Raw genomic sequence first — 27291 nt, 5'->3', positions numbered from 1 at the left:
AATAATATTTTACTTTTCTCAACTATAAAAATCTGAAATACTATTTTTTTTCCTAATTTAGATGGATATTCTTCCTTATTTTAAAAGTATAAAAAATTAAAATACGATTCACAATACCATATGAAAAAAATTCTATATATATTTTATATTTAGCATCATAACTATTCTTTTGACTAAGGGCATATCATCGCCACCAAATAACTGCCGGTAAAAATGAAGATTCAGATTTTGCTAAGATGGTTTTCTCTAACCTTTCCCATTTTCATCTTCTTCATCAGCCAAATCACCCAATCTCAAGCAACACAACAACAGCAACAACCCATTTTTAATAATCTCACAATCCACAGCTTCATCAACAAAACCCTCCAATGGAAATCTCATCTGATAAAATTCCAGGGAAGCCAACTGAAACTATCAACCCCAACCTTACTAGCATCAGTGTGTTGCTTCATAGCCGCCATCGTATCCAGCGCTGGAGGTATCGGAGGTGGAGGGTTATTTATCCCCATTTTAACAATCGTGGCAGGTCTAGACCTCAAAACAGCCTCGAGTTTCTCGGCTTTCATGGTCACCGGTGGTTCAATTGCAAACGTTATGTACAATTTGCGTACCGAAAGTGACGAGCTCGGGCGTCAGCGTAAGGCGTTGGTCGACTACGACTTAGCACTTTTGTCGGAGCCTTGCATGTTGTTAGGTGCAAATGTAGGAGTAGTTTGCAATCACGTGTTCCCAGAATGGTTGATCACCATTTTGTTTGTTGTTTTCCTTGTTTGGTCTACTCTCAAGACTTGCAGGAACGGGGTCAGGTATTGGAAAATGGAATTGGAGAAACACAAGGAAAGTGAGAAACTGGAAACTGGGGCTGATATTAATGATCTAGAAGAACCTCTGGTGGGCATGGAAGGAAAAGAAAATTCAGGATTTCCATGGAAGAAGCTTCTGATCTTAGTTACCGTCTGGTTTTCGTTCTTTATCGTTTATCTCCTTCGTGGCAATAGCTATGGACAGGTACCCATTTGTCCCAATGTGCATGCTTCAGTTGTTTCAATAGTTTGTGACTGGTTAAGAAACATGCAGGGTATCATGCCAATGAAGCCTTGTGGACTAGGATATTGGGCTCTCTCATTGTTACAAATTCCACTTGCCATAGGTTTTACTGCAGGGATCCTTTATCACAAAGAGCGCGTCACATACCAGGGAAGGGGGGTCAACAAGCTTATTTTCCCATTAATGGCTCTAATGGCCGGAGGCTTGGGTGGAGTTTTTGGAATTGGAGGTGGAATGATTATAAGTCCACTTCTTCTTCAAGTTGGGGTAGCCCCTGAGGTAAAATATCGTCACTTTCTGCAACCGAAAACAATATATATTGCTTACTAGTACAAGTTCATAAAGCAATGAATTTTGTCATTTAATGCAGGTAACAGCAGCTACCTGTTCCTTCATGGTTTTCTTCTCATCCACAATGTCTGCATTCCAGTACTTATTGTTGGGCATGGAGCAAATCGGCACTGCACTCGTATTTTCGTTAATATGTTTCGTCGCGTCGCTTCTCGGATTACTTGTGGTACAAAAATCCATAAAGGAGTTCGGGAGAGCATCCCTGATCGTGTTCTCAGTCGGTATCGTGATGGCTCTGAGCGCCGTTCTGATGACTAGCTTCGGAGGTCTTGATGTTTGGGATGACTACATATCAGGCAGTTATATGGGATTCAAACTACCTTGTTGAAAAATCAACTCTGTAGACTTGTATTTCTATTTGAGCTTTGAAATGAAAGAATTATCTGTACTAAAACACAGAATATATAATTTTTTCCGCTTTTGGTATAGCTTGACCATGCAGCCAAGATCAATAGCACACCATAAGCAGAGAAGTACTGTGCTGAGACTGCATCAACTTTGAACGATGTTATTGCCATGCTTGGCTGAAGAGAATTTGTTGTATTTTGATGTAAGCATTGTTCATCGTTTTTAGAGGCACGTTTTCAGTTTTATCATATGCAATCCAGAGGGAATAATTTGTGCAAGTACTTTGCTCACCCGAAACACTTCAATAACACCCATTAACATGGTTATATCCAAAATATCAATACAGATAATTGAAAAAAGAATGTTGTATTGGCTTTGTTACAAAGCTTGGAGAAGTAGGAAAAGGCAAATTAGGCACTGGCAGCGGCGGATCGAGATCCATTTGTTCGATCTTCTCGGGCTGTGGCGGTGGCTGATACATAGTAAGAGACGGTGAAAAGTCCATGAACAAAACATAGAATTACTCCGATGGAGAAAAGACGATGAAGGGAAAAGCCGCATGATTTCCTTGACTTTGAGTTTGACAGTGTCCCTATGATCAGCATTGTGAACACAACTGCTAATATTATCCTGTTTTGTGTCAGCAAACTAATTTAAGGGAAGTCGATCATTGTTTCACTTTAACTATTAATATTTGTCATTGATGTAACAAGTCCTACATATCTAAAATGGTAGTAGCATGTTGATGGGCAGTGAAATATGAAAAATGAGAATATTGTTGGTTTTTGGTAAATATCCCACATTGGTTTTGTATAAGGAGGAGGGGAAATTCTTTTGTTATAAATAGAGTCCTCCTCCTCCTTAGTTTATCATCCCACAAATATAAGCCTTATTCACTATTAAAGGTTATTTGTACTTTTTCTCTCTTTGTAATATTTCCTCTAGTAGTGAAATATTATTTTAGTAGTGTTTGAGGAGGTAGGTAAAATTTTGGCCTAACCTCGTTAAATTTTGGTGTTCTCTTTTAATGTCTATTTAATAGTTATTGTCGGGTATAATTGTTGTTAATTATTGTCCTATTAAAATTACTTGTATTGGTAGTTCTGTCTAAAGAAAGTGGGTTTTAAGAGGTACCATTGTGACCCCTCCTCTTTCCTGAGAATCTACCTTGGTGTGATTTTTAGTACAATTTTTTTCACACTAGTCATCTAGATAATAGTTTTCAAGGTGAATTTGTTATTATTAGTGGAAATTAACCCGAATTCCACAACAATTGGTATCAGAGCTCTTGGTTTATTTTAGTATGCTTTGTGGTTGTGGCTTAGGCTGATCTTTCACATCAGAAAAAATTTCCTTGGGATAATTGGCATTCCGCATTGACAGCTATTAAATAGAATTTCTAGAGAAATGACAGACGCAACAAAAAACATCCACATCGTCATCAACAGCTGTGACAAATGTTAGATTTGCAGTGGAGATTTTTTGATAGCACCGGTCATTTCGGCATGTGGCAAAGTGAGGTTCTAGATGCCCTATTTCAACAGGGTCTAGACACTGCTATTGAAGGAGAGAAACCAGATGATGTTGAGGAGAAAGAATGGAAGAGGATCAATAGATTGGCATGTGGTACTATTCGATCGTGTCTTTCTAGAGAGCAGAAGTATGCATTTTCTAAGGAGACTTCTGCAAGTAAATTGTGGAAAGCATTGAAGGATAAAATTTTGAATAAAAGCAGTCAGAACAAATGAAAAAGAGATTGTTCCGCTTCAACTATGTACCAGGTACCACTATGAATGATCACATTACTACCTATAATCAGCTGGTGACTGATCTGATGAATATGGACGTGACTTTTGAAGATGAAGATCTGGCTCTGATGTTGATGGGATCACTTTCTGATGAGTTTGAGTATCTTAAAACTACTCTACTTCATGGGAAAGTTGACGTGTCTCTCAGTGAAGTAACTGCTGCCTTGTATAGTTATGAATTGAGAAAGAAAGACAAAAAAGAAAACACAAGTGTCGAAGCAAAAGCTCTTGTTGTTAGAGGCCGTTCGAAGAGTCAGAATAAAGTAAGGAGAGGGAGATCGAAGTCAAAGTCCAGATTGAGCAAAAATGAATGTGCCTTTTGTCGAGAAAAAAGGCACTGGAAGAAAGAATGTCCCAGGCTAAAGAACAAAGGCAAACCTGAAAGGGGAAAGGTTGTCTCAGAATCAAATGTGGTCGAGTATGATGATGCAGATTTAGATTTCGCATTCGCTGCTACGCCATCAACCAGTTGTTCCAGTTCATGGCTGTTAGATTCAGCTTGTAGCCACAATATGACCCCCAATAGAGAATGGTTCTTTGATTTTAAAGAACTAAAAGGTGGAATTATCTACACAACAAATAATTCCCCTCTTGACACACTTAGGATTGGTTCAATTCGCTTGAGGAATCAGGATGGATCAATCAGAACCTTAACAGGTGTCCATTATGTACCAGATTTAATGAGAAATCTCATCTCTGTGGGAACCTTAGAGTCAAAAGGTTTAGAAGTGAGGGAAAAAGATGGGATTATGAGGATTATCTCTGGTGCATTGGTGATAATGAAGGGAATCCGGAAAAGAAACAATGTGTATTACTTTTTGGGTAGTACAATTGTTGGGACAACAGCAGTGACAGCTTCTACTGATGAACATGAGTCAGAAGCAACCAGGTTATGGCATATACGCTTGGGGCATGTTGGTGAAAAATTCTTGAAATTGATGATAGATCAAGGATTATTGAAGGGTGCTTGGGCTTGCAAATTAGCTTTTTGTGAGTATTGCATCAAAGGGAAGAAGACGAGGGTGAAATTTGGAACAACAATCCATGATACTAAAGGTATTTTGGATTATGTTCATTCAGATGTATGGGGGCTTTCCAAGACAACTTCATTGGGAGGAACACATTATTATATCACCTTTGTTGATGATTTTTCCCGGAGAGTTTGAGTGTATACAATGAAGACAAATGATGAGGTGCTAGGATTTTTCCTTAAATGGAAAAAGATGGTGGAGACTCAAACAGGTAGAAAAATCAAACGTCTCCGTACAGACAATGATAGAGAATACAAAAATGATCCATTTCTGAAAGTCTGTGAAGAAGAATGTATTGTCAGGCACTTCACTGTCAGAAGTACACCACAACAGAATGGGGTGGCAGAGCATATGAACCAGACATTAGTGGAGAAGGTTCGGTGTATGTTGTCTAATGCTAGGTTAGGCAAAGAATTTTGGGCTGAGGCTTTGGTCTATGCTTGTCATCTTGTCAACCGCTTACCATCGACTGCTATTGGTGGTAAAACACCATTAGAGAAATGGTTTGGAGAACCTGCTACAGATTATGATTCCTTACATGTGTTTGATTCCACTGCATACTACCATGTTAAGGAGTCAAAGCTGGATCCAAGAGCAAAGAAGGCGATCTTTATGGGGATCACCTATGGTGTGAAAGGCTATCGTCTTTGGTGTCCAGAAACAAAGAAAATAATCTTCAGCAGAGATGTTACCTTTGATGAATCTACCATGTTGAGAAAGGTGACTTCAGAAAAATTGGAGCAGACATATGGAACTCTCAAACAGGTGGAGTTTGAAGGAAGCAGAATTGACCCAGCCAGTAAAGAAACTGATGTTGACTCTCCTATGGTAGAAGAAGAGTCATATGAAGAAGAGGTTCAGACCCAAGAACCTCCACAGCAACATGAATCAATTGCACTCAGAAAGGGAAAGAGGACCATTAGACAACCTGCTCGTTATGCTGATATGGTCTCTTTTGCATCACCAATTACAATTGATGACGTTCCTGCCACTTTTAATGAAGCAGTCCAAAGTTCAGAACATAAAAAGTGGAGGATCGCCATGAATGAAGAAATTCAATCCCTTTAAAAGAATCAGACGTGGAAACTAGCTAGTCTTCCGAAAGGAAAGAAGGCAATTGGGTGCAAGTGGGTATATGCAAAGAAAGATGGATTTCCTGACAAGAATAACATCCGCTACAAAGCAAGATTGGTGTCTAAAGGCTACGCTCAAACGGAGGGAGTTGATTATAATGAAGTATTTTCTCCAGTTGTAAAACATTCATCCATCAGAATTTTGTTGGCTTTGGTAGCACAGTTGGATTTGGAACTAGTTCAGATGGATGTAAAAACTGCATTTTTACATGGAGACTTGGATGAGGAAATCTACATGACTCAGCTAGATGGATTCAAAGTTGCTGAAAAAGAAGAGATGGTGTGCAAATTAGAAAAATCGCAATACGTATTGAAGCAATCTCCAAGGCAGTGGTACAAGCGATTTGACAAGTGTATGATAGGGCAGAAGTACACAAGAAGCAAATATGATCATTGTGTGTATTTACGCAAGCTACAAGATGGATCCTATATATATCTTGTTCTTTATGTTGATGATATGCTGATAGCTTCCAAGAGTCAGACAGAAATTGTGAAACTAAAGACTCAATTGAACAAGGAGTTTAAGATGAAGGATCTTGGTGAAGCAAAGAAGATTCTAGGCAGAGAGATATTAAGGGATAAAAAATTGGGGAGGCTTTGTTTGTCTCAGAAAGAATATCTGAGGAAGGTACTAAAACGTTTTGGCAATGAGAAGTCAAAACCAGTTAGTACACCTCTTGCTCCTCATTTCAAGCTCGGTGCATCCATGTCACCTAATGATGATGCAGAACGTGAATACATGTCAAAGGTTCCGTATGCAAGTGTTGTTGGTAGCTTAATGTATGCAATGGTGTGTACGAGACCCGATATTTCACAGGCAGTTGGGGTTGTGAGCAGGTATATGCATGATCCTGGAAAGGAGCATTGGGAAGCTGTGAAATGGATTCTGCGGTATATTCTGAACATCGTAGATGTTGGTTTGGTCTTTCAGCAGGACAAACAAGATGGTCAGTGTGTAGTTGGGTATTGTGATTCAGACTATGCAGGTGATTTGGACAAACGTCGGTCAACTACTGGTTATGTGTTTACATTTGCAAAAGCACCAGTCAGTTGGAAGTCCACCTTACAGTTAACAGTAGTTTTGTCTACTACAGAGGCAGAGTATATGGCAGTTACAGAGGCTGTGAAGGAGGCAATTTGGCTTCAAGGGTTGTTTGGTGAATTGGGAATGGAACAAAAGCACATCAAAGTGCACTGTGACAGTCAGAGTGTTATTCATTTAGCAAAGAACCAAGTTTACCATGCAAGGACGAAGCATATCGATGTTTGATATCACTTTGTACGAGAGATTCTAGAAGAAGGTGGAGTCATAATCCAAAAGATTCGGACCACTGAGAATCCTGTTGATATGTTGACAAAAGTGGTAACTACGATCAAGTTTAAACATTGTTTAGACTTGGTCAATATTGTTACAAATTGAAAGATGAATTTGCAAACACTATTGAAGATTGGATTTTTTGAGAGACGTGTGTGGAATTTGCCAAGGTGGAGATTTGTTGGATTTTGGCAAATATCCCACATTGGTTTTGTATAAGGAGGAGGGGAAATTCTTTTGTTATAAATAGAGCCCTCCTCCTCCTTAGTTTATTATCCCACAAATATAAGCCTTATTCACTATTAAAGGCTATTTGTACTCTTTCTCTCTTTGTAATATTTCATCTATTAGTGAAATATTATTTTAGTAGTGTTCGAGGAGGTAGGTTAAATTTTGGCCTAACCTCGTTAAATTTTGGTGTTCTCTTTTAATGTCTATTTAATAGCTATTGTCGGGTATAGTTGTTGTTAATTATTGTCCTATTGAAATTACTTGTCTTGGTGGTTCTGTCTAAGGAAAGTGGGTTTTAAGAGGGACCATTGTGACCCCTCCTCTTTCCTGGGAATCTACCTTAGTGTGATTTTTAGTACAATTGTTTTCACACTAATCACCTAGATAATAGTTTTCAAGGTGAATTTATTATTATTGGTGGAAATTAACCCGAATTCCACAACAAATATAGCACTACAAAAACCCTAATAGGAAGAGACATACCATGAGAAAACGATGGAACATACGGCTAATTGCTTGTTGTCAGATGCTTTGTGCAGGCCGTCCTTTGTCCTAATGCAAACGCAACAACCGAGCAAGTTCCCAACAACATGGGCGAGGCCAAGAAGCACTAATGCGGCAAGTCCTAGCTAGTAAGCTTGGAAACTGGGGTCCCTACACTCGAAAATCCACATCCTCAAATGCTTCACCTGGTTAACAAAAACCATGTACCATCAAAAAGAAAAGACAAAGGATACAATTCCCTCTAGATGCCTCATGTGTCAATAGAATGTGTGCGTTGTCAGAAGGTTAATAAAAATCTGAATAGATACTATTTTGTAATCACTTGATTATTAAAAAATACCTTGTTTTCAGCTATTTCGGCCTCAGTGCCTAGTACCCCAGCCGTAATGTCCAAAGCCATGATGAGCAAAAAAATCAGAAACCTACGTTTTCTTGCCATGTTTACCATAATAATCTAGCATGGAACACCAATGAATATGGTTGCTGATATTTGTCGGTGATAGGCCAGGTTCCCTTTATAAGGGCAAGTTGCATTGTTAATGAAGAGGAGAAAACGAATAAAGTAGGGAACAGGCATGCAGATTAGTCACAAATACGAAAGTGATTGGCTGTAAGCTGATAGTTTTGGATAAAAGCTTCTTTTTGCTCATACATTTTCTCTTTTCCTTTCTCTTTTTTAAAATTCATATTCCTTCCGTGGATGAAAAGAAAAGTAGATTTTTAGAAACATTGAACAATGCCTAAGATGTAGTTTAAGGTCTTGGCTTAAGTTTTTCAACAGCTAATGATACCCAAATTCCAGATTCTTTTTACTATGAAAACGTTTTCGAATAACCTCTCATTCATTTGACATTAAATACTCACACTCTTGATAATCTTGGTGTTTGAACCTAGAACCTCAAAGAATAACAATTCTTTTACCATTGAGTTTGTCCGGTTTGTGCGATACTTTAATTATTGAAATATGACGACATCAACCTTAGTGTTAATTACCATTATCGACATTTCTTTATTTTCTTATCTTACATCTTTACTTTTTTTTTGTTTCTAATAAATTGTCTTAATGACACGGTTTTCTTTGTCTTTATAGTATTTCTTTATTTGTTTTCTTTTTCGGTCGTTTGATTGTTCTTGTTGTTTATTTTTCTCAGGGCTAGATTTGACGTTGTCGCGACTGATCAAGATGTCACTCATTTGTTATCTCGTTATTCTTCTTTGTTTTGAATCATCGAATTCGATTTGAATATGCAGTCTGCGTTCACAATAGTTTTCTCACGATGTTTGACTTCGATTTAGGGGGTTATCAATGGAATGTTCAAAAGTTTGGGGACTAATTTAGAGTAAGAGTCATAGTTTGAGGATAAATTTGGAATGTTCAAAAGTTTAGGGACCAATTTAGAATGAGAGTCATAATTTAGGGATGAAATTAAAATATTTAAAAGTTTAGGGAGTAATTTAAAATAAGAGTCATAGTTTAAGGATGTATGTTGCAATTAACTCTAGAAATTAATATAACAATAAAATTGCACTTTAACCCGTAAGAAATTAAAATTCCATTTTAGCCCCCTGTAAAATATGTTTCTAGAGGGTATCGAGGTCCACTTGCTCGATCATCTCTAGCAGCTGCGGTGGCTGATAGATAATAAGCGACGGTGAAGAGTCCATGAGCCAAACATAGAATTCCTCCAACAGTGAGAAAGGGTTTGGGTTCGCAGCATTTGCTGGCTGCATTCGCCATCCCTTCGATCAGCATTGTCAATCCAACTGCTAATATTATCTTGTTCATACGACACCTCTTTATGTGTACGAAAACTTCTTTAAAAAAAACTAATCATATTCGTATCGGATACAAATTTATATCCGATACTCGTACTCGAATCGAAGAACGTAAGAAAAGGCATACAATGAGAAAATGTGGGAAGCCGCTGCCAATCGTTTCTTGGCAGATGCTTTGTTTAAGTCATCCTCTGTGCAAATGCAAATGCAACCAGCGAAACAGTTCCCACAAATTTGGGCAAGGAGAAGAAGTACTGATGCTGCAAATCCTAGCAGGAAAGCTACTAAACCACATAGATCAATGTCATCCTGCTCACCCGAACACTCCTGTTAAAAAAAACATATACAATAAGAGATGGATTTAAGATTTTATGTTAAAGGTCGAACTTATAATATTTTAACGTACATCTGTTTGATTTCCAGCCGCAATGCCGAGTATACCTGCAGTAGTGTCCAAAACCAGGATCAACAAACAAGCCAAAAACTCATACAACGCCATGTTCTACCATAATAATCTAGCATGGAACACCGATGAATATGGTTTGCAGATATATGTGGGTGAAAGGGAAGGCCCCCTTTATAAGGGCAAGTTGCGTTCTTAATGAAGAGGAGAATACGAATAAAAGATGACAGTTTTGGATTAAAGGTTGCTTCTTTTTTGCTCATACATCAATGTCTTCCTTCTTAGATTCATATTCCTTTCATGGATGACAAGAAAAGTAGATTTTGAGAGACACCGATGGATGCAAGCAATGTGTTATAGGGTCTTGAATTATGTTTTCAACGGCTAATGGTACCGAAATTTCGAGTTCTTTTTAACTGATGAATACGAACAAGATGGTAAATACCAGTGCAAATGGTACAGGTGGGACAATACATGATATTACACGTGGGACAACACATTACGAAAAGTATAGGTGTTCGGTGGGTCTCGATCATGAAAGAAACATTTCTCTAGAACCATCTATAAACTTCACATAGAGATTACAGTCATCATTTTATCAAATCCAATTAAGAACCAGCCTACAAATGCTCTGGTGTTAATGTATTGAGTTTGATATTTAAAATCAAATACATTTTGTATATCAACTGTAATGACATGGCTCAACAGAGGGTGACAAAAATGTCGTCGTATTATAGATGGAAGAACTTCTAGGAAGACGAGGACACACCCGAAAAGCCTCACCATTTTGTGAAACAAGTGATTGACATGGCTCAACAGCATGATTTTATGTTAGTACTGCTGATTGGGCTGAACATATGATTCGTAAAGGTCCTTCAATCTAAGTTATTTTATTTTATTAAAATGGAAAATTTTCCCTTCTTCTGAAATTATAGATTAATATAATAATAAAATTGCACTTTTAACCCCTAAGAATTTAAATTTCTATTCTATCCCCCCCTAAAATATGTTTCTAGAGGGTATGGAGGTCCACTTGCTTAATCTTCTCTAGCAGCTGCGATGGCTAATACATAATAAGCATGAGCGAAACATAGAATTCCTCCAACGGTGAAAAAAGGATTGGACACGAGGGATGCATACTCCATCCCTATGATCAGCATTGTCAACCCAACTGCTAATATTATCCTGTAAGAATTTATGTATTTATATCCGACACTCACTCGTACAAGAGTAAAGAATATTAGAAGAGGCATACCAAGAGAAAATGTGGGATGCCGCCGCCAATTGTTTCTTAGGGGATGCTTTGTTTAAGTCTTGCTTTGTGAAAATGCAAACGCAACCGGCGTAACAGTTGACACTAAGTTGGGCAAGAACAAGAAGTACTGATTCCGCAAGTCCTAGCAGGAAACCTACAAAACCACAGAGATCAACGTCCAGCGCCTCCCGCCTACACTCTGCCTGTTAAAAAAAACATACATCATCAAGAAAGAAGAACAAGGATGCTGCAATTCTCTTTAGTTACACTATAACTCCCACAACATACATCGGATTGCTTTCTCGCCTCAATGCCAAGTACCCCTGCAGTAATGTCCAAAGCCAAATAAATTAAAATCTCATAAAATGCCATGTTTTACCATGCTAATCTAGCATGGAACACCAATGAGTATGATTTGCGGATTATCTGTGGGTGAAAGGGAAGTTCCCCTTTATAAGGCCAAGTTGCATTCTTAATGATGAGAATACGAATAAAAGATTACAGTTTTGGATTAAAGGTTGCTTCTTATTTGTTCATAAATTATTTGTTTTCTTTATTCTTTCCTTCTTTTTAAATTCATATTCCTTCCATGGATGACAAAAGAAGTAGATTTTGAGAGACATTGATCGATGCATGCAAAGTGTTATAGCTTCTTTTTAACTGATGAATACGTTTTGAATTTATCCAAGGAAAAAGATGATAGATACTATTGCATGTGTGAAGCACACGTACATCGTAACCTTAAGGTTCGGATTAGGATTGTAAACGAACCGAGTCGAGTTAAAGTATTGTTGAACTCGATTTGATTCAAAAACTCACGAATTTAAATTGTCAAGTTCAACTCAAACTCAAAAAACAAAACTTGAAGCTCAACTCGAGCTCGAAAAAACTTAAACTCGAAATATTCTCGGACTTATCTTGAATTAAACTCTAGCTGAAAAAAAACTTGAACTTGAAGCATTTTTAAACTTAGTTCAATTGAAGCTCAAATTCGAACTCGATTCAACATATAAACGTTAACATTATTAGTAATTTAAATTTTTCAAAAAAATAAAAAACTTGATATATTATTTTAAGCCTAACGTGGAAAACAGGGACTTAAGCCTAAGAGACGGGGAAAATGTAGTAGCAGAAAACTGATGAAGTACTCTGGCTTTCATGGAGCCATCCAACAATATATTTGACGATTTGATGTCATGGTGCACAACCGGAGGAACAGCCTGTTATGTGTAACTATATCCACTTAAAAACTGTAGACCCTAAACGTTCAATTAGTACACGAGGTCCGGTGGGTGAAACATGAATCGGAAATTACACCGTAATGAAGACACTCCAAACCCCCTATCCACGTCCAGATCTATCTGAACCCTCAAGTTCCAATTCGGGGGCTCATGCTTTTCATCTGTATTTTGCATCATTTCACATTGTTGTGGATTACCAAATCAGGATAATATCTGGTAATGCAAAGGTATTTGATTTCTGGACTAAGTATGCATGTTTGTAGGTAATCAGGCGCAAATGATTTTAAACCTTGAATCTCTTTTCTTGAACATGCTCATTCTTTGTAACAAACGACCTGCAACATATAAAGATACATTTTTCATCGAAGAATCTATGGTGAAGATTCAGCATGCGTGGGAGACGATAATCAATCATCTGAACTATTTTTCTTTCAAGGTATTTCACATGGTGACCTCAAATACTACATCTGAACTATTTTCTTTCAAGTTATTTCACATGGTGACCTCAAATACTATGTACCTCAATCCAGATATGATTTATCTTTAAGAAGACAAGGAACTCAGCTTTTTTACCAGCATTTTGGGCCTCCGAAATGCATCCAAAGCCTCGGTTTGTTTGCCTGACCTTTTCAAGTTTACTGCCTTAACCTTTTCTGCCTTAATCCGCTCTTCTAATTGGATTCTCTCTGGGTCAACATTTTCACTTTTGGCAGCACTCGGTTTTACGAGCTCTGATCTTTCTGGGCGATGAGCCAAAACATTAGGATCATCCAATCCAATTGCTTTCAGGGCAGACAAAAGTTGAGGATCGAGAAGATCAACAACAACTACATCATCTACTGGTTCTGCCCCAATGCTAGAAGACCTTGGTGAATCATGAGCACCCAACTATTCCAACTGGGCTTCTAGAGACTTAGCTCTTTCTGAATAATCAATTTACTCTTCGATGCAAGTTTCAGATTCACACCTTTCATAGCATTATCATTTTCATTAGCTGTTGAATTCTCTGGCTGAGAATCGAAACTTTCAAGGTCTTTCTCAAGTACTTTTGCCTTCTTTAACTGAGCCATTGCCTCCGCAACATTACCTGCCTGCTTTTGACTAAGAGCTTCTCTCTTTAGTGAAAGAATTTCATTTAGCAGTGCCTCCCTTTTGACGGGAGCAGATTGCGCCATATCGTCTTCAATAGGATTAGAATCTTCAGTCCAACCTAGTGATTTCAGAGTAGCAGCTATTTCTGGATCCTCCATATCCTGATCAGTTACTTCAAGATTACTATCAATACCAAGATCTTCAGCAGCTCCTGAAACGTAATCAAAGTCAAGGCTTTGCATATGCTCATTCTGAATTAAAATTTCATCTTGTTTATCATTGTCCATACTGCGGATTATTGCAGATAGCTCATCATCAGAATCTTCAGCGCCAACCAACAGTTCTTGTTCTTCGAGTTGCTTCTCTAAGACTTTAGCTCTCTTCAATTCTTCCTTCGCTTCTGCAAGCTTCCCTTCACGCTTCAGCAAAAGAGCCTTTTTCTTAATGTCAACAACCTGGGTCTTGTCCGTGCCATGGCCATTATTAATCTTATTCGGAATTTCTCCGAGAAGAGAAGAAATTTCACCATCCAAACTCAATTTTTTGGACTTTTTATTATCCTCATGTAAATCCATATCAGACCATCCCAATTCCCTGAGTTCAGCAGCTAGGTCATCCTTATCCCTACCCACCGGATTATGGACCTTGTTTGTTCTGCCGGATTCTTCAGGGATTTCTTTATTGAGGATCCTGGACATGTTGCCGGATTGCAAACTTTTTTAATTGTTTTTTCTTATAGTCGTCTCCAAAAATCCAGCCTGCCTCTCTAGCTCCTTCCCTCTCATAAAGGCTCTAAGAGCTTCCTCAGATTTCCCTTCTTTAAGAACCGTATGATTCCTTCTTTCTTCCAATGCTTGCCGCCTTGACGGCGCAATGTCTCGGGACTGATTGACGCCATATCATTCTGCATACACTGATCAACAGACTGACTTTCATGCATTTCTCTTCCCCTATCATGACTGGCAACTAGCACATCGGAACGCATAGCACCCCTAATTCCATTTGAACACCCGAAGTCCTTTCATTGTTTGAAGTTACTCCCGATGAAGATGATTCCTTTCCGTCAACCCCTACAATCCTCTTGAAAACGTCATCCTCGTCTTTTACAGCTGGTTTCAAACTACCTGCTCAAAACCACTTAACGGTTCAATATTAAAGGTATTCCGTAGTGATAAGTCGCAAAGAAACGAACCATGAAAACACTTATGTGATGACCAAAAAAGAAATTATACCTCTCCCAGTTCTACTTTTGTTTCCATGTCGCAACTCGAATCGAGCAGCCTCTTCGAGCTTTTTACAAGGATCGCAAACGCGGACGGACGAATCACCATGTCCATGCAAAACCATTCTCTGCTGAGAGCAACTATTGCAAAATATGCGCCCACACCTTCGGCAGCGATGCTGATAATTCAGTGTAAAGACCATCAATAACAATAGGAATAACAATCACAAAATAAATCATACATCTTCCTTCACTAAGTAACCAGCAAAGAATCTCAAATTCCAATTATCAAAATACAGTCAATTCTATATATCCAGAAATACTTGCAGTAAACTAAAATAATGAAATTTCGAGCATAATTGTAACCATGAAAGAAAAACTACATATTTTGATAAATGGGTATTGAATTAGAGAGAATAAAGAAGGGATCAAAAGTAAAACCTTGCGATTGATGAAAGTGAAGAGAGAAGAACATCCTTGGCAATGTGAAGCATCAACCTCCCAAGTAGTCCCTCTAAATCCGATCTTCCACAACATCTCCGTTCTTTAATTCAAAAAAATCAAAATAGAAAGAATGTTTCTGCCTATGCTATTCTTTTTCTCTTTGGGTTCTTATTACAATTTCTGGGTAGATTTTCCGCGGAGAGATGAAGCCAAAATATTGCAAGTCCATGTACTTATATACAGGGGAAAGGTGTCTTGCAAAAATAATTGATGGCATTATTCTTCAACTTTAAATTATAAAATATTACAATAAATTAAATTATAAATTCTATCTCCTGATTTTGATCTTATAATTATTTTAGTCATTATTTTTTAAAAAAAATATTTATTTGATTTTAGTTATTGTTTCATTTTTATTGATTCATCTTTAATTATCGAAATTATAGTAAATTAATTATCTTTTAAAAATTATGAAAAGATTAATATTTTTATATTTATGAAAATACTCCTAGAATCTTTCTTCTCAAATTTCTAATTTATTTTTAAATTGTTGATTCATCTTGAATGAAGAAAATTATAGATCAGAATCATTTCTTTATAAATTTTGAATTAAAGTTTTATAAATTTAATTTAAATTAAAAAATTAAATAAATAGAATAATAAAATATTATAAGATAAGTTTATCAATATCTAAAACGATTAAAGAATACGTCAAAGAATAATATATTCGGTTATGATGTGATACAAAGATGAAATTTTAAAAATTTTAAAATTTTGAGAAAATTATGAAATAGAAAGAAATTAAAAAACACTTTCATGTCATTTAATGAGTTATATGTATTATAATATTTATATAAGTTTGATATACCAATAATTCATATATGTGTTTAATTTTCTTTTAATAATATAAAATGATTATAAGGTAATATTTATTTACAATCTTTATTAGTTATTGATAACTTACATACAAATATAATTGTTTGAACTCAAAATCTTTAAGAGAATTAGACATTAGTTTACCACTAAAAATACTTATACATTGTGTTTTTAATATTTTAGCTGGATTTATATCATGTAATTATACTGTCACAGCTTTACTCCATTATCAAAATTGGTCCATATCATTGCATTTATGGCTCTCTCTCTCACACACACACACCAAGATTCAATAAATAATTAATACCTCATTTTGCTGTCTCTTATTCAAGTTGATCATTAGTTCATTATTTAATATCCTCATTCTCCATGGAAAAGAGAGAACCGTGCTGAAACTTTGAAACTCCCACAGGGCTAATGACTGGCTTGATCATCCTTTACAAAATGTCAAACAAAAGAAAATTGCATTTACATTAGTTGGGTTCATCCTTTACAAATATTAACCATCTTTCAAGAACACAGTTTTGGTAAGAATCTAGCTTTATTCCCAAGACTGGATAATCTTGTTCTTGGAACATTTCCTATCTGAGTCTGCATTATCCCACGGTATTTCTCCAGTTCTGTTACCCTGCGTTGCATTCCTTGCAGCTTAACATCGAGTTGATCAGCTTTACTGTCAAGGTTGATTCTTTTTGCATACAAAAGGATTTGATCGGAACTCGCCTTCTCGTCCACACTTTCCTTCCCAAAGATTGGACCGGTAAAGGTGTCACTGTCGAGGTGGTTTTGCCCATCGAACAAGCTTTCAAGCTTGGACTGTTGATTAATGTAAACTTGTATTGCTATTCTTGAAGGGAATTTCGAGTTCCGAGCTAAGTGTCTCAGTGCATCTGTTGAGAGCTTTGCATAATTAAGTGCAGAGCAGATTCTCATTTTCTTTGCCTCACATAGTCCATCATGAACCTGTTCAGAAATTCCATCAGTCAAGTAATTCCAGTTTTCGGATTATTAACGATCTTAGTAACTAAGAACAAATCTCATTCCAACATAAGCAATCAAAATAGAATAGCATCTGCCTAAAATTTTATAAATCTAAAGTGATTCAGGGTTAGCAATACCTCTAGATAAATGTCTATGGCTTGAAAAAGCCTATCATGGGATTCTCTTGCACCATCTGGGAGCACCATGACTAATGCTGCAAACTTGGAAGGGTTCAGGTGGGAATCTGCAGCCACTTCCACAAGGAACGAGTCGACCAAGCTAGCAACTTTTTTTAATCGCATGGCGGACATGAAACAACTTCCTTCTTTGCAAAATGTTTTCACCAGCCTCAGAACCAGATTCACATCATACACATAATCTCTCCTGTGTGGGGATGGGAGTAGCAGAAAATCTATAGTTGCTTGATCCAGTTGCAAGCCAATAAGATTTTCCAAAATGGACTTGCAATGTCTGCTAATTTTCAAGCTTGAAGCGACTCGAAATATACCGAATAAGAGCTTGAAAGGAAGGGAGCTCTTATTAAGCAAAGAGAGCAGGTTGATTGTAACCTCTATGATTTTGCACTTTTCAGTTAGGCTGGCACTAAGAAATCTCGACCTTCGATAACATAAGAGGAACTTACTAACCGTATCATGATCGATATTCCGGCTTATCATCGTTCTTATTAACTTATCAATCAAATCAATGTTCAAAAACAGAAGATCCTCAAACCACCAAGATATTTGAGGCAAACTGTTTCTGATCCTCAAACTGGAATTCTCTGAAGACGATGCATAAGGGCTTGCAACAACCAGAGAGCCAAGCCTTTCTACAACACAACTGAGGACCTTATCAAGTATCGACGAAGAATTCGAAGCAGAAAGTAAATCTTGGCACTCTTTCAAAGCTACAAGTAGCTCATACCAGGTCCAGAGACCAACACCATCCAGAGACTTTCTTGTTTGGTTTAACAAGCAAGCCCTGGGGCCATCATCACTCTCCATCTCTATATATTGCACAGCTAAATTTAGTAGGACTACATCGGTGGGAGTTATCTCAGTTCTTCCCTTGTTAAACCAAAACCTTGCCACTAGCTCAAAAACCTTATCTCCCTCTTGAAAGTCATGAAGTACCACTTTCAGGTTCTTTGTGTCATCCATCAAATCACCTAACAAATTTGCTGAATCACCAGAGAAGGATGCAAGAGTCCTCTGCATGGTTAATGAAAAGAAGAAACATTGTATGATATTTCAGTTCGCTTTACACCAAAAGGCAAAGCAGTTACCAACTCAACAAAAATATGAAAGTATAAGTGTGTCAAATAGTATCAAACAAACCTATAGAGAAAATGAAAGAATCTTGCAGTCTTAGGCAATTGTGTTGAGAGTTGCTATCAACAATAAATTTAAGAGTGGTCCTGTTTCTTATGTAATCTAGTGGGGGGACCAAGATCCTTGGTGAAAGGAATAGATTACTGAAACCAGAAGAATCAGAAAATAAGGCATAAAAAAGAGTACAAACTAGAGTAGTCAATATCCTTAAATCCTCCACAAGAAAAATAAAGGATTGAATGGTAAGCACTAAACAGTAACACTATTTAACTTGTCTACCATGAAACTTTTTCAGTTTCACCATTGACGTCCAATTCAAGATCACAGGAGAACAGCATTGTCTTGAAAAAACAAAAGTAAAAACTGAGAACCCCACAAGAGTAAAAGGAGGTTTGTGGAGCATAGATAAAAGAAAGGTGCTGTGTTCAAATAGGGGAAACTTTTGGGGTTTGTGCCAAACGAGGAGAATAAAGGACAGGAAGAATGATGCAGAGAGAAGGGAAAGTAAGAAATGTAGAAAAGTTGCTTGTATGAATAAGCTTCAGCTGAAACTGGTATGCTTTTGGTTGGTCAATGGACAATTGAGCATAAGAGACGAGATTTGTAAGCAGATACCAGAGGATTGGCTAGTGAGAAAGGAGAGAGGGCTTTTTTGAAAACTTCACAAACTTGGTACCTCTTAATTAACAAAGACAAGCTTGATTTTGCAAATTTGTACCCTTAGGATTCAGTACCAAAAATCTGACAAGCTTGGTATGTTTTCACGTTACTAACATTATCCTTAGGTGCTTAAGCATACATCTATTTCAGCCTGGTTAGACGAGCATTGAAATAAAAGTAGCAAAAATTTGGAATTACTTGAAAAAATGAGAGGGCATTGCAATTGATTTGGAGTGCCAGTTGATCTAAAATTTTCTTTTAAATGAAAAAAAAAGAAATCAACTGCATGAAATCGTGAAGTCATGCAGCATAACTACAACCAATGACATCCTAAAACCATTTAGGTAGTTACTGGTGACACAATGGACTCCGGTTAAGGTAACAACCCTCTCAAAATTTAGTAGCCATTTATCTGAGGCCTTGGAGTTGGACCCATCAGTCGAGAAAAAGGCATTTGGGCATGGCCGGGAAGAACCCTTTGTCCAACATGTCGATCATCTATTTTCTGATCCGAGAATGGTTTGGAAAAGGCTTGAGAAAGCTCCAATGCTGATGCTGCTTTTCCATAGCGCACACCAGCAGCTTCAGGAGAGACTAGTTTAGGCTCTATTTGGGCAGGTTTACGCCAGGTTTTAGGTGAAGGCTGTCTCTTCTGCTGCCGTCTTTCGGTTTCCCTGTCATTATGCTGGTTTTCATTACGCCAATTCCTCCTCTGCATATCAACTCTGTCATTGTGAACGCCATGGTTCCTCTCAGATATGGTTCCTCTCAGATTTTCATCCAGCTCCCTGATCAACAGGATTCCCAACTCTTTCACCATGGCGAGGAGCTGCTTGCTCAGCAACCTTTTCAATCCTTAGAACATTATGTTTGACCCTTCACATAACAATAACGATTGATGAAGACATGGTACATTAAGTTTCTAGCCAATTAGTTAACAGACCAAATAAAAAAAAGAGCCAAAATGTCATATAACAGTACGAAATACAAGAAATGATTACCTATCAGGATGTTGGCCCGGCTCATGACTGTTGTCATCAATCCCTCGCTCCTTCAGAACCTGAGAAACAGACCACAATACTTCAGGTACTATTAGAAAAACAAAATAATAATAATAAGTGTGAAGCTATAATAATAAATCAAACTATGTTGACATCAAAAAGATAGTGATGAAAAAAATCATTAAAACAATGCAGTAAGCAGACAGGAGAGATACTCACCAGTTCTCGTGGACGAGCACCACCAAACACACACTTCTGCATCAGTAACACTTAGCTAATAAATACTAACATAAAGTGACAATTTTTCCAGAAAATAAACAAACAAAACACCCTCATCCATCTAACAAGACTGCAGAAGTTGATAGGACACTTCCAATGCATAACTTTTGCCACTCACATATCTTAATAATTCTGTCCCTCGCCCTCAGTAAATTATCAATAACTATGATAAGAAATACACATCTATAACATACTCATACATAGTAACAATAATTTTAAATCTAGACACAAGCTGACCTTTCCTTCTCAATGTTACCCTTCAATTCTTCAGTGGCTGTGAACAAGGCTTGAAATTCAGTTTAGGACGCTCCACTGTCTGGTTCCCATTCTCACTGCCAGCTGAACCAGGTTTTGAAGTATTCACATGTCCATATGAATCATTACCAATTCCACCATGACCAATAACAGAATCAATTGACCACTGCTGCTCCTATTACAAGGATATTATAAAAATTAGGAGAGAACAAAATGAATGCAAGCTTCAATACAATAGCATCACATCAGATACCTGTTTAGCATCAACAACAGACGATTCTAGATTATCCAATGGCTTGGTGCGAGGAAGTAACTTCAACTTCGGCCGCTCAGATACATCAACAGGCGACTTAGAACTGCCAAATTTGCCATCTGCACGAATTGATTGAGTTCCTTCACTGTAAGTTACTGATTTATTTTCTTTAACTTCCGAATAGTTAGGAAAATGGCTCGTCTCGTAGTCTGGTAACGCCTTTCTACTAACCTGAACTCCATCTTTAATGTTCAGTCCCCTTTCAACCTGCCTTGCCAACATCACATCAGAATACTCCCTCCCAGCCACAGCAATCATTCTGATGTATTCTTATCATCATAACCCTGGAGATGCAAGCCATTTTCTGTTTCCGAATGTTTAACATCAACATCTTTCTGATACAGAACAGATTGCTTTGACTGCCATCGACCTGAGGAAACCTTGTCAATAGCACTAGCATTAGCCAACTTTGAGACAGCGCTTTGTTCACCACTAGCAACACTCACAGTCATCACCTTCCTAGCTGCCCATGCATTAGGATACAACCCAGAAGAAGCCTGCCTATGGTTACCCCCAGAACTCTGAGAACTCAGGCCAATCACAGCAGCCTCAGACACTCGAGTAGAGTAGAGATTCCGCGAACCACTCGACATTGGAGCTACAGGAGCTAACACTATTGACCCGAAACCCTCCCTGCATAAACAGACTCCGGCTTCATCTCCAGATGACTAGCTGGAACCCCTAAACTCTCATCAGTAATAGTTCTACGAGGGGCAAAACCCCCATCTAAGGGCTTCCTTTCATCCTCATCAAAATAACGACCAATATGAACTGAACTGGTAAGAAATGGAGTTTTATCATCAAAATGCCTAGTTGCAGGTGACGAATTCGGCCGTGCAAGATGATCAGGCCGCCCTACCGGGTTTCCCCACAATGTAGCTCTATCATAAACTGAACGATCGGCAGGCCTAACAGTTCTGTACTAATAAAATTCGATATTAAAAAATCAAGGTCTCACTAGCAGATCCAAAGGGTTATCAGATCTAATAAAAAGGATCTTATGAATTAAAAAATCTATACTTGCAAAATATATATTGGAAATAACAGGAAAGGATAGGTAAATGAGAAAAAGAAATATAGAAGAATGGAGAAGAGGAGGGTTGCCTCTTACTCTATGTTTTCTCTACTATACAAACAACACAGGCAAATGTCTCTCTCTCCCTTTCGGGTATGTTCTTTGGTTGTACGCGGTTGCTTCTTTCTTCTTGGATCAGTCACTTATTAGGCATCAAACCATGGCTTGAGCAATTAAATTACGAGTTTAAAGAATGGAACTTTGAGGTGAACCAAAGCCTGTATTGTTTTGGGACAAATCTTATGACCAATGTGAAATAGTTACTTTGGAATTAAAAAGAAGATATTTTTTCATCTATTATTATTCAATAGATTCGTAATTGTACGAAATAAATAATTTTAATAGTTAAAAGAATATTGTTATTTTTAGAGATTTTAATTTTAAATATAATATATATATTAGTGTTTAATTGTTTATTGTCAAATAATTAAGAATCTTTTAGTTAAAAATTATATTATAATCACTCTAAATTAATAAAAAAAAGTAATAAATTTAGTAATTTGATCGTTATTGAAAAAATACTTAGGACACTCGCGATTTATATGATTAATAATTATTTAAAAAATACTTATTATAAAAATAAATATCTTGAAAAACATTTTAATGTATAAGAAATTTTCGTTAGAAATATGTGCTTAACGTTACAACCGTAATTACTTTAGGTACCTGTGTCATAGCCGCCATTAAATTTGGTCATTAAAAGACATGTGTCATGTTAGTATAATTTTGACAATTTTATTTAAAATTAAAAAATTAAAATTATACTTTAAAAATTGAAAAAATAATCAAAAAATTGAAAAAATCTTCAGCCCCCTTCTCCCTTTTCTCTTCCTCCTTCCCCAAAATAGAGCAACCACGAAGGCAATGGAGGTTCGTTGGTGGCGTAAATCGCCGCCACCAACAGTTTCTCCGGCATCTCACGACCCCACCCTCGACCAGCAATCACTCAAATCGATCGTCGATCATCACAAAACAGTAAGAAACCGTTCGTTATCCCTCACCGTCGAACCCTTCTCCGACCAACCGTGATCGTCACCGCTTCCACTAGTGAGAGTGTCATCTCACGTCGAGAAAAGCCCAATTGTCCCCTCGTCGAGTAATGCTATCGTTTGCCGTGGAGGAAACTTCAGTGAAAACCCAACCCAACCGTCAGCCACTATTTTCGACGACTAGGACCAATCCCAACGATCGTGAACCTCACCGTCGCTTTTGTTGAAGTCCCAACAGAGATGGCATTGTGGCGACGAAGATGGTGATCAGAAATGGCCGGTCGACGGCTACTGAAAATGAGTGAAATTATAGATTTTGAGGTTTTTGGACTTATTTTATAATTTTAAAAAACTTTGGGTTTTTCTTATAAACAAATTAAGTTTTTTTTAAATAATATTTTATTTAAAAAAACATGAAATAAAAAAAATATAATAATAGACACCTAAAAATATAACAAAAAATATGTTAGACACTTATTTTTAATAATTTTTTTAAAACTAAAATTTTTTTTAGATACATAATTTAAACACTTATTTTTATATTAAGTTTTAAAAGTAATTTGTGATGCTCGAAAAAACACTTTCATACGTACGATATTATTTATGTCACAATCACATCTTTTAAGAACCAACGTCAAAATTACTGCCGTTGCTACGCTTATCGTAAGACAAAAGACAACAAATAAATATAGAAACAGACGACAGAACTAGAATTTCCTCATGAACGTTGTGAAGCACGTGCATAGCAAAGTTCATTTTTGTCCCTTTTTCTTCTTCTCTTCGTTATGATTAAGGGCAATCAAGATGGAAAGGCTCGATCAGAACAGAGAGGATATGGCTTCGAGTCTGTTGGTCTTGAACGCCGAATCCATCGCCAAATTGATAGAGGCAATGCACCATGCGCGCAACGTTAACCGTCACCTTCACAAACGAACTCGGCACCAGCAAATCAGGTGATCGACTCCTCAAACATTGCCGGTTTATTTTCATCCACGTCTTGCTTATCATCTTCTTAATATGTCCCTCAGCTTCTTTCTCTGAGACGTTCATTTCTCTCATGTAGCAAAGGATAGACGATGGAGCATCCCCTCTCTCTTTCTCCGTCTGTCAAAAATATCAATCCCGTATCAATTAAGTTCTTCAAAACGATAATTAAAACGTTTTGAAATTACCGTTGAAGTTCCCAAGTCGTTGCAAAGTCGTGTTATGATGGAAATATTGTAGACAAGATCTTCACTTTTTCCCAACAAATCAATCATTTCATCAGTCCCCAAGGAAAGCATTGAGTGGACAGAAATCACAGTGCCTCCTGATGAAACCAATGCATTGCTCAGGTACTCTTCGAGGGAAGGACTGTATCCTTCATTATACCACTTTGCTTCCACAAATAATGCTTTACAGAATCCTGTCCACTGAGAAAAACATGATCCAATTTAAGATCCAAATCACACAAAAATGGCATTGATTTTTGATACACTACCGCTTTCCTCAGATGAAGTATTGCTTGAACATTCCAACCGTTCAGCTCTTGAATGTCATAAGCAATTTCATTGGTGATATCGTGTAGAGCTTGGAAGCATATCTTCATACACTCCGGCAGCTTCTGAATTTTGCTTGAATCCCACCTGAATTTAAGATGATTTGCGTAAGAGACATGTTTTACAAACATGAAATGTATGTATGTATTTCACCTATCAACAGCTTCTGTGAATTGTTCTAGCTCTTGTAAGGAACCATAAACATCATAAACATCATCTATTATCAATATCATGGTGGTGATCTTAGTGAGGCATTTTCTGAAACAACTATATTGAGGTTCATAAGCAAGTCCAACTGCACAGAAGAAACTTTCTGCTAATCGATCCCTTGTGAAGTTCAGATGTTCCATTATCCCAAGGTTCCTCCACCATCTGAAATATGTAATATATTAGTTCCATTTGCACGCATGTGTCATGAGATTGAAAACAGCAGTGTTTTACCTGGAAATTTCCCTTAGGTCCTTCTGAAGCGTGGCTTGGACGCTGTTGAAGTTAAGTTTAGCCAATTCAAGTAACCGTTTGTCTACGTTTTCGTTGTTCTCGTACACAGCAATACGCCATTTGACGTCAAACCACTGTACTCTCCAGTGTGTCGAAAGCTCCAAAGCATGAGCAACTTCCTCGGCTGTGTTTGTATCCAGTGTTGAATAAATGTTCATAAGAGCTTCCCTTGAGAAAGTTTTAGCTTCATCCAATACGTTTTCATCTTCGAAAGCTAGAAACGAAGCTTCGTAAAGCTCAAGCAATCCCTTGATCTCAGTGCATTTAGTTATTGAAAATGCACCCTTGAACACATCTGAGCATATTCATGACAGTTAGATCATAGAAAACATCATTTCAAAGCATTAAAAAAGATACTGGGTATACACATGCCTTGTGAAACATCGTAGCCATGCAGCCTGAGGAGCTTGAAGCGTAACGCAATTATATAGAGATCTTCTTCACCATTTTTGGTCTTCTTGTTGGAAGATAGTACAGCTTCTAAAGCTCTCTGAGTTTCATGTGGAAACAGGTCCCCGAGACCTAGTTTTGTGATAATGTCAATCAGCTCCAACTTGGCTAACTCTTCGTGAGTTTCCACAAACATTGCCTTCACTTCCTCTCTTAACTTCTCAGCCCTTAACTTGTACTCCACCCCCTGCCAAAATATTAGAACGGCTGATATCAAATTTTCAGTTATTCAGATTAATTTTTTTATATTAAAGGTAATGAGTTATTCGGTTTTTTCGAATTAATTTTTCGAATTTGGCTGGAATTAAACTTTTATAATTCGAATATTCGAGAAACAGACTAATAAATTGATCTATATACCTATTGGTAAAAGTAAGGAAATGATATACGAGGTAACTTCTTTTTTGAAAAATAGGGGTGGTTAAGAATTATTTTAGGATTTATATCATTTGTTACAGTGCACGTGAAACACGTCACGTGGGTGTGATGAGTTTTATAAAATATATTAAAAATAGAACTCGTTATAGGGGCGTGACAAGTTTCATATAATTTTGTTCTATATCATATGACGAGTTCTATTTTTTAATATATTTTATGAAACTGATCACATAGGCATGGCGAGATCCACGAACATTATAGTAAATGGTATAGACCTCAAAATAAATTTGAATATACCTTATTTTTATAATTAATTATTCTGCTTACATTATTGACCTGATTTTCTCAGTACCTATTTGGTCATTATTTAAAAATAAACAAATTTGTCTCTTTAAAAAATCAAAATAATCATCAAATTTTTAAAAAAAGAATTATAAATCCATAAGTTTATAAAATATTTATTATAAAATAGAAAAATCACACCTTTATAAAAACGATAAAGATGTATGTATCATTACGTTAAAATTTCTAAATTATTCTCAAAATAAATTAAGTCATAGATTAATTTATTCTTGAGTTAATTAAATTTTACTAAGTTTAAACATTAAACAAGTAAATTATCAAATCTAGTTTATCATATTAAATTTTAATTTTTTTCTCATTTTTCTTTGAAATAAGATTTTACACATATGCTCTCTAATTGATGTGCTTTGACATAAAATTTATTTAGATTATCAATAAAGTTTTAATTTGATCTATTTAATTTTTTTAATTTAACTCGAACAAATGTATTGGATTCTACTCAACTCAAATTTTTTAAAATAAACTTAACTAAAAATATTTCAAATAAGATTTAATTAATAAATAAAACTCATCAACTCCACTAATATCAAAATCCGTCACCGATTGTCAAACATGTATTTATGATTGTAGTTATCTTGAATGCTAGAAATGGAATATATATATATATATATATATATATATACACACACTTACACTATGTGTTTAGTTTTACATTTTTTAAATCATTTTATTTTATATTGTTAATCACAACAGTCTATTTGCAAAACCCTAACAATCCTAAAAAGATTCAAAACTTAAAAAAGTTACTTGATATGAAAGAATCAAGCCTCCTATAGAGAGAGAGAAAGAGAGGATTTGAATGAAATAGAATGAATCTCACATCATATCGGCTTCGAAGGGATTGTAAGAGATCATATTTCCAAATGTTGGGCTTATAATTTGCAGATCGCCTTTGTTGGGTCACATCAGAACGTTGAAGCTGCTGATCCGTCTGCAATTGGCTACTCAAATCCATGGAGACGATCACTTGTTGTGAGGAAGAAGATGAGTGATTTAGGTTGATTTCTAAACTGCATGTTCATGTGCCTATTTAATATTGGGGCTTAGGCCCATGCTACTAACACACGTGAAATACGATGATGTCCTTCCTAGTTGTGGTC

The 27291-nt window shown here is 36.7% G+C and overlaps 7 protein-coding genes and 1 pseudogene across 8 annotated transcripts; 1 reads left to right on the top strand and 7 right to left on the bottom strand.

The window, feature by feature from the left end:
• Positions 1-213: 213 nt before the first annotated feature.
• On the top strand, positions 214-1726 carry LOC120191042 (sulfite exporter TauE/SafE family protein 5-like). The gene is made up of 3 exons (XM_039194043.1): positions 214-1008; positions 1078-1326; positions 1418-1726. The coding sequence occupies exons 1-3, from the start codon at positions 214-216 to the stop codon at positions 1724-1726; spliced, it is 1353 nt and encodes a 450-aa protein (XP_039049974.1).
• Positions 1727-2156: 430 nt separating this feature from the next.
• Positions 2157-8207, bottom strand: LOC120190415 (annotated as a pseudogene).
• A 1119-nt stretch (positions 8208-9326) lies between these two features.
• Positions 9327-10043, bottom strand: LOC120190408. Its single transcript, XM_039193489.1, has 3 exons — positions 9951-10043; positions 9672-9871; positions 9327-9561 (listed from the first exon to the last, which is right to left on the bottom strand). Exons 1-3 carry the CDS (start codon positions 10041-10043, stop codon positions 9327-9329), a joined length of 528 nt encoding a protein of 175 aa, XP_039049420.1.
• Positions 10044-12985: 2942 nt separating this feature from the next.
• On the bottom strand, positions 12986-14904 carry LOC120191099. Its single transcript, XM_039194100.1, has 2 exons — positions 14768-14904; positions 12986-14659 (listed from the first exon to the last, which is right to left on the bottom strand). Exon 2 carries the CDS (start codon positions 14231-14233, stop codon positions 13349-13351), a length of 885 nt encoding a protein of 294 aa, XP_039050031.1. The 5' UTR covers positions 14234-14659; positions 14768-14904; the 3' UTR covers positions 12986-13348.
• A 1671-nt stretch (positions 14905-16575) lies between these two features.
• LOC120191030 (BTB/POZ domain-containing protein At3g22104-like) lies at positions 16576-18336 on the bottom strand. The gene is made up of 2 exons (XM_039194034.1): positions 17196-18336; positions 16576-17040 (listed from the first exon to the last, which is right to left on the bottom strand). Exons 1-2 carry the CDS (start codon positions 18273-18275, stop codon positions 16588-16590), a joined length of 1533 nt encoding a protein of 510 aa, XP_039049965.1. The 5' UTR covers positions 18276-18336; the 3' UTR covers positions 16576-16587.
• Positions 18337-19239: 903 nt separating this feature from the next.
• LOC120191063 lies at positions 19240-20326 on the bottom strand. Its single transcript, XM_039194071.1, is given in 4 exon segments — positions 19240-19812; positions 19814-19925; positions 20051-20109; positions 20270-20326. Coding segments are annotated over 4 exon segments (579 nt in total). The 5' UTR covers positions 20312-20326; the 3' UTR covers positions 19240-19446.
• Positions 20327-20573: 247 nt separating this feature from the next.
• LOC120191073 lies at positions 20574-21846 on the bottom strand. 2 transcript variants are annotated; one of them, XM_039194085.1, is made up of 2 exons: positions 20838-21846; positions 20574-20753 (listed from the first exon to the last, which is right to left on the bottom strand). In XM_039194085.1, exons 1-2 carry the CDS (start codon positions 21153-21155, stop codon positions 20589-20591), a joined length of 483 nt encoding a protein of 160 aa, XP_039050016.1. In that variant the 5' UTR covers positions 21156-21846; the 3' UTR covers positions 20574-20588. The 2 variants fall into 2 exon arrangements, with proteins under 2 accessions (XP_039050016.1, XP_039050010.1); XM_039194079.1 differs by having other exon boundaries at positions 20574-20759; positions 20838-21845.
• A 1856-nt stretch (positions 21847-23702) lies between these two features.
• On the bottom strand, positions 23703-27174 carry LOC120191020 (alpha-farnesene synthase-like). Its single transcript, XM_039194028.1, has 7 exons — positions 27012-27174; positions 25373-25637; positions 24941-25295; positions 24653-24871; positions 24442-24586; positions 24134-24373; positions 23703-24065 (listed from the first exon to the last, which is right to left on the bottom strand). Exons 1-7 carry the CDS (start codon positions 27144-27146, stop codon positions 23751-23753), a joined length of 1674 nt encoding a protein of 557 aa, XP_039049959.1. The 5' UTR covers positions 27147-27174; the 3' UTR covers positions 23703-23750.
• Positions 27175-27291: the final 117 nt, after the last annotated feature.

Source organism: Hibiscus syriacus, unplaced genomic scaffold, assembly GCF_006381635.1.
Source record: "Hibiscus syriacus cultivar Baekdansim isolate YM2019G1 unplaced genomic scaffold, ASM638163v2 tig00004111_pilon, whole genome shotgun sequence".
Taxonomy (NCBI): domain Eukaryota; kingdom Viridiplantae; phylum Streptophyta; class Magnoliopsida; order Malvales; family Malvaceae; genus Hibiscus; species Hibiscus syriacus.
This window is presented reverse-complemented; position numbering and strand designations above follow the sequence as displayed.

Coding starts and splice junctions, on each gene's coding strand:
- LOC120191042 (XM_039194043.1), top strand. CDS start 214: ATGAAGATTCAGATTTTGCTAAGATGGTTTTCTCTAACCTTTCCCATT. Junction 1,009..1,077: donor GTGGCAATAGCTATGGACAG/GTACCCATTTGT, acceptor AGAAACATGCAG/GGTATCATGCCAATGAAGCC. Junction 1,327..1,417: donor AAGTTGGGGTAGCCCCTGAG/GTAAAATATCGT, acceptor CATTTAATGCAG/GTAACAGCAGCTACCTGTTC.
- LOC120190408 (XM_039193489.1), bottom strand. CDS start 10,043: ATGGCGTTGTATGAGTTTTTGGCTTGTTTGTTGATCCTGGTTTTGGAC. Junction 9,872..9,950: donor CGGCTGGAAATCAAACAGAT/GTACGTTAAAAT, acceptor TTTTTTTAACAG/GAGTGTTCGGGTGAGCAGGA. Junction 9,562..9,671: donor GCTTCCCACATTTTCTCATT/GTATGCCTTTTC, acceptor ACACATAAAGAG/GTGTCGTATGAACAAGATAA.
- LOC120191099 (XM_039194100.1), bottom strand. CDS start 14,233: ATGTCCAGGATCCTCAATAAAGAAATCCCTGAAGAATCCGGCAGAACA.
- LOC120191030 (XM_039194034.1), bottom strand. CDS start 18,275: ATGCAGAGGACTCTTGCATCCTTCTCTGGTGATTCAGCAAATTTGTTA. Junction 17,041..17,195: donor CCATAGACATTTATCTAGAG/GTATTGCTAACC, acceptor ATTTCTGAACAG/GTTCATGATGGACTATGTGA.
- LOC120191073 (XM_039194079.1), bottom strand. CDS start 21,155: ATGATTGCTGTGGCTGGGAGGGAGTATTCTGATGTGATGTTGGCAAGG. Junction 20,760..20,837: donor CTGTTGTTGATGCTAAACAG/GTATCTGATGTG, acceptor TCCTTGTAATAG/GAGCAGCAGTGGTCAATTGA.
- LOC120191020 (XM_039194028.1), bottom strand. CDS start 27,146: ATGGATTTGAGTAGCCAATTGCAGACGGATCAGCAGCTTCAACGTTCT. Junction 24,872..24,940: donor GACCTAAGGGAAATTTCCAG/GTAAAACACTGC, acceptor TACATATTTCAG/ATGGTGGAGGAACCTTGGGA. Junction 24,587..24,652: donor TTCACAGAAGCTGTTGATAG/GTGAAATACATA, acceptor TCTTAAATTCAG/GTGGGATTCAAGCAAAATTC.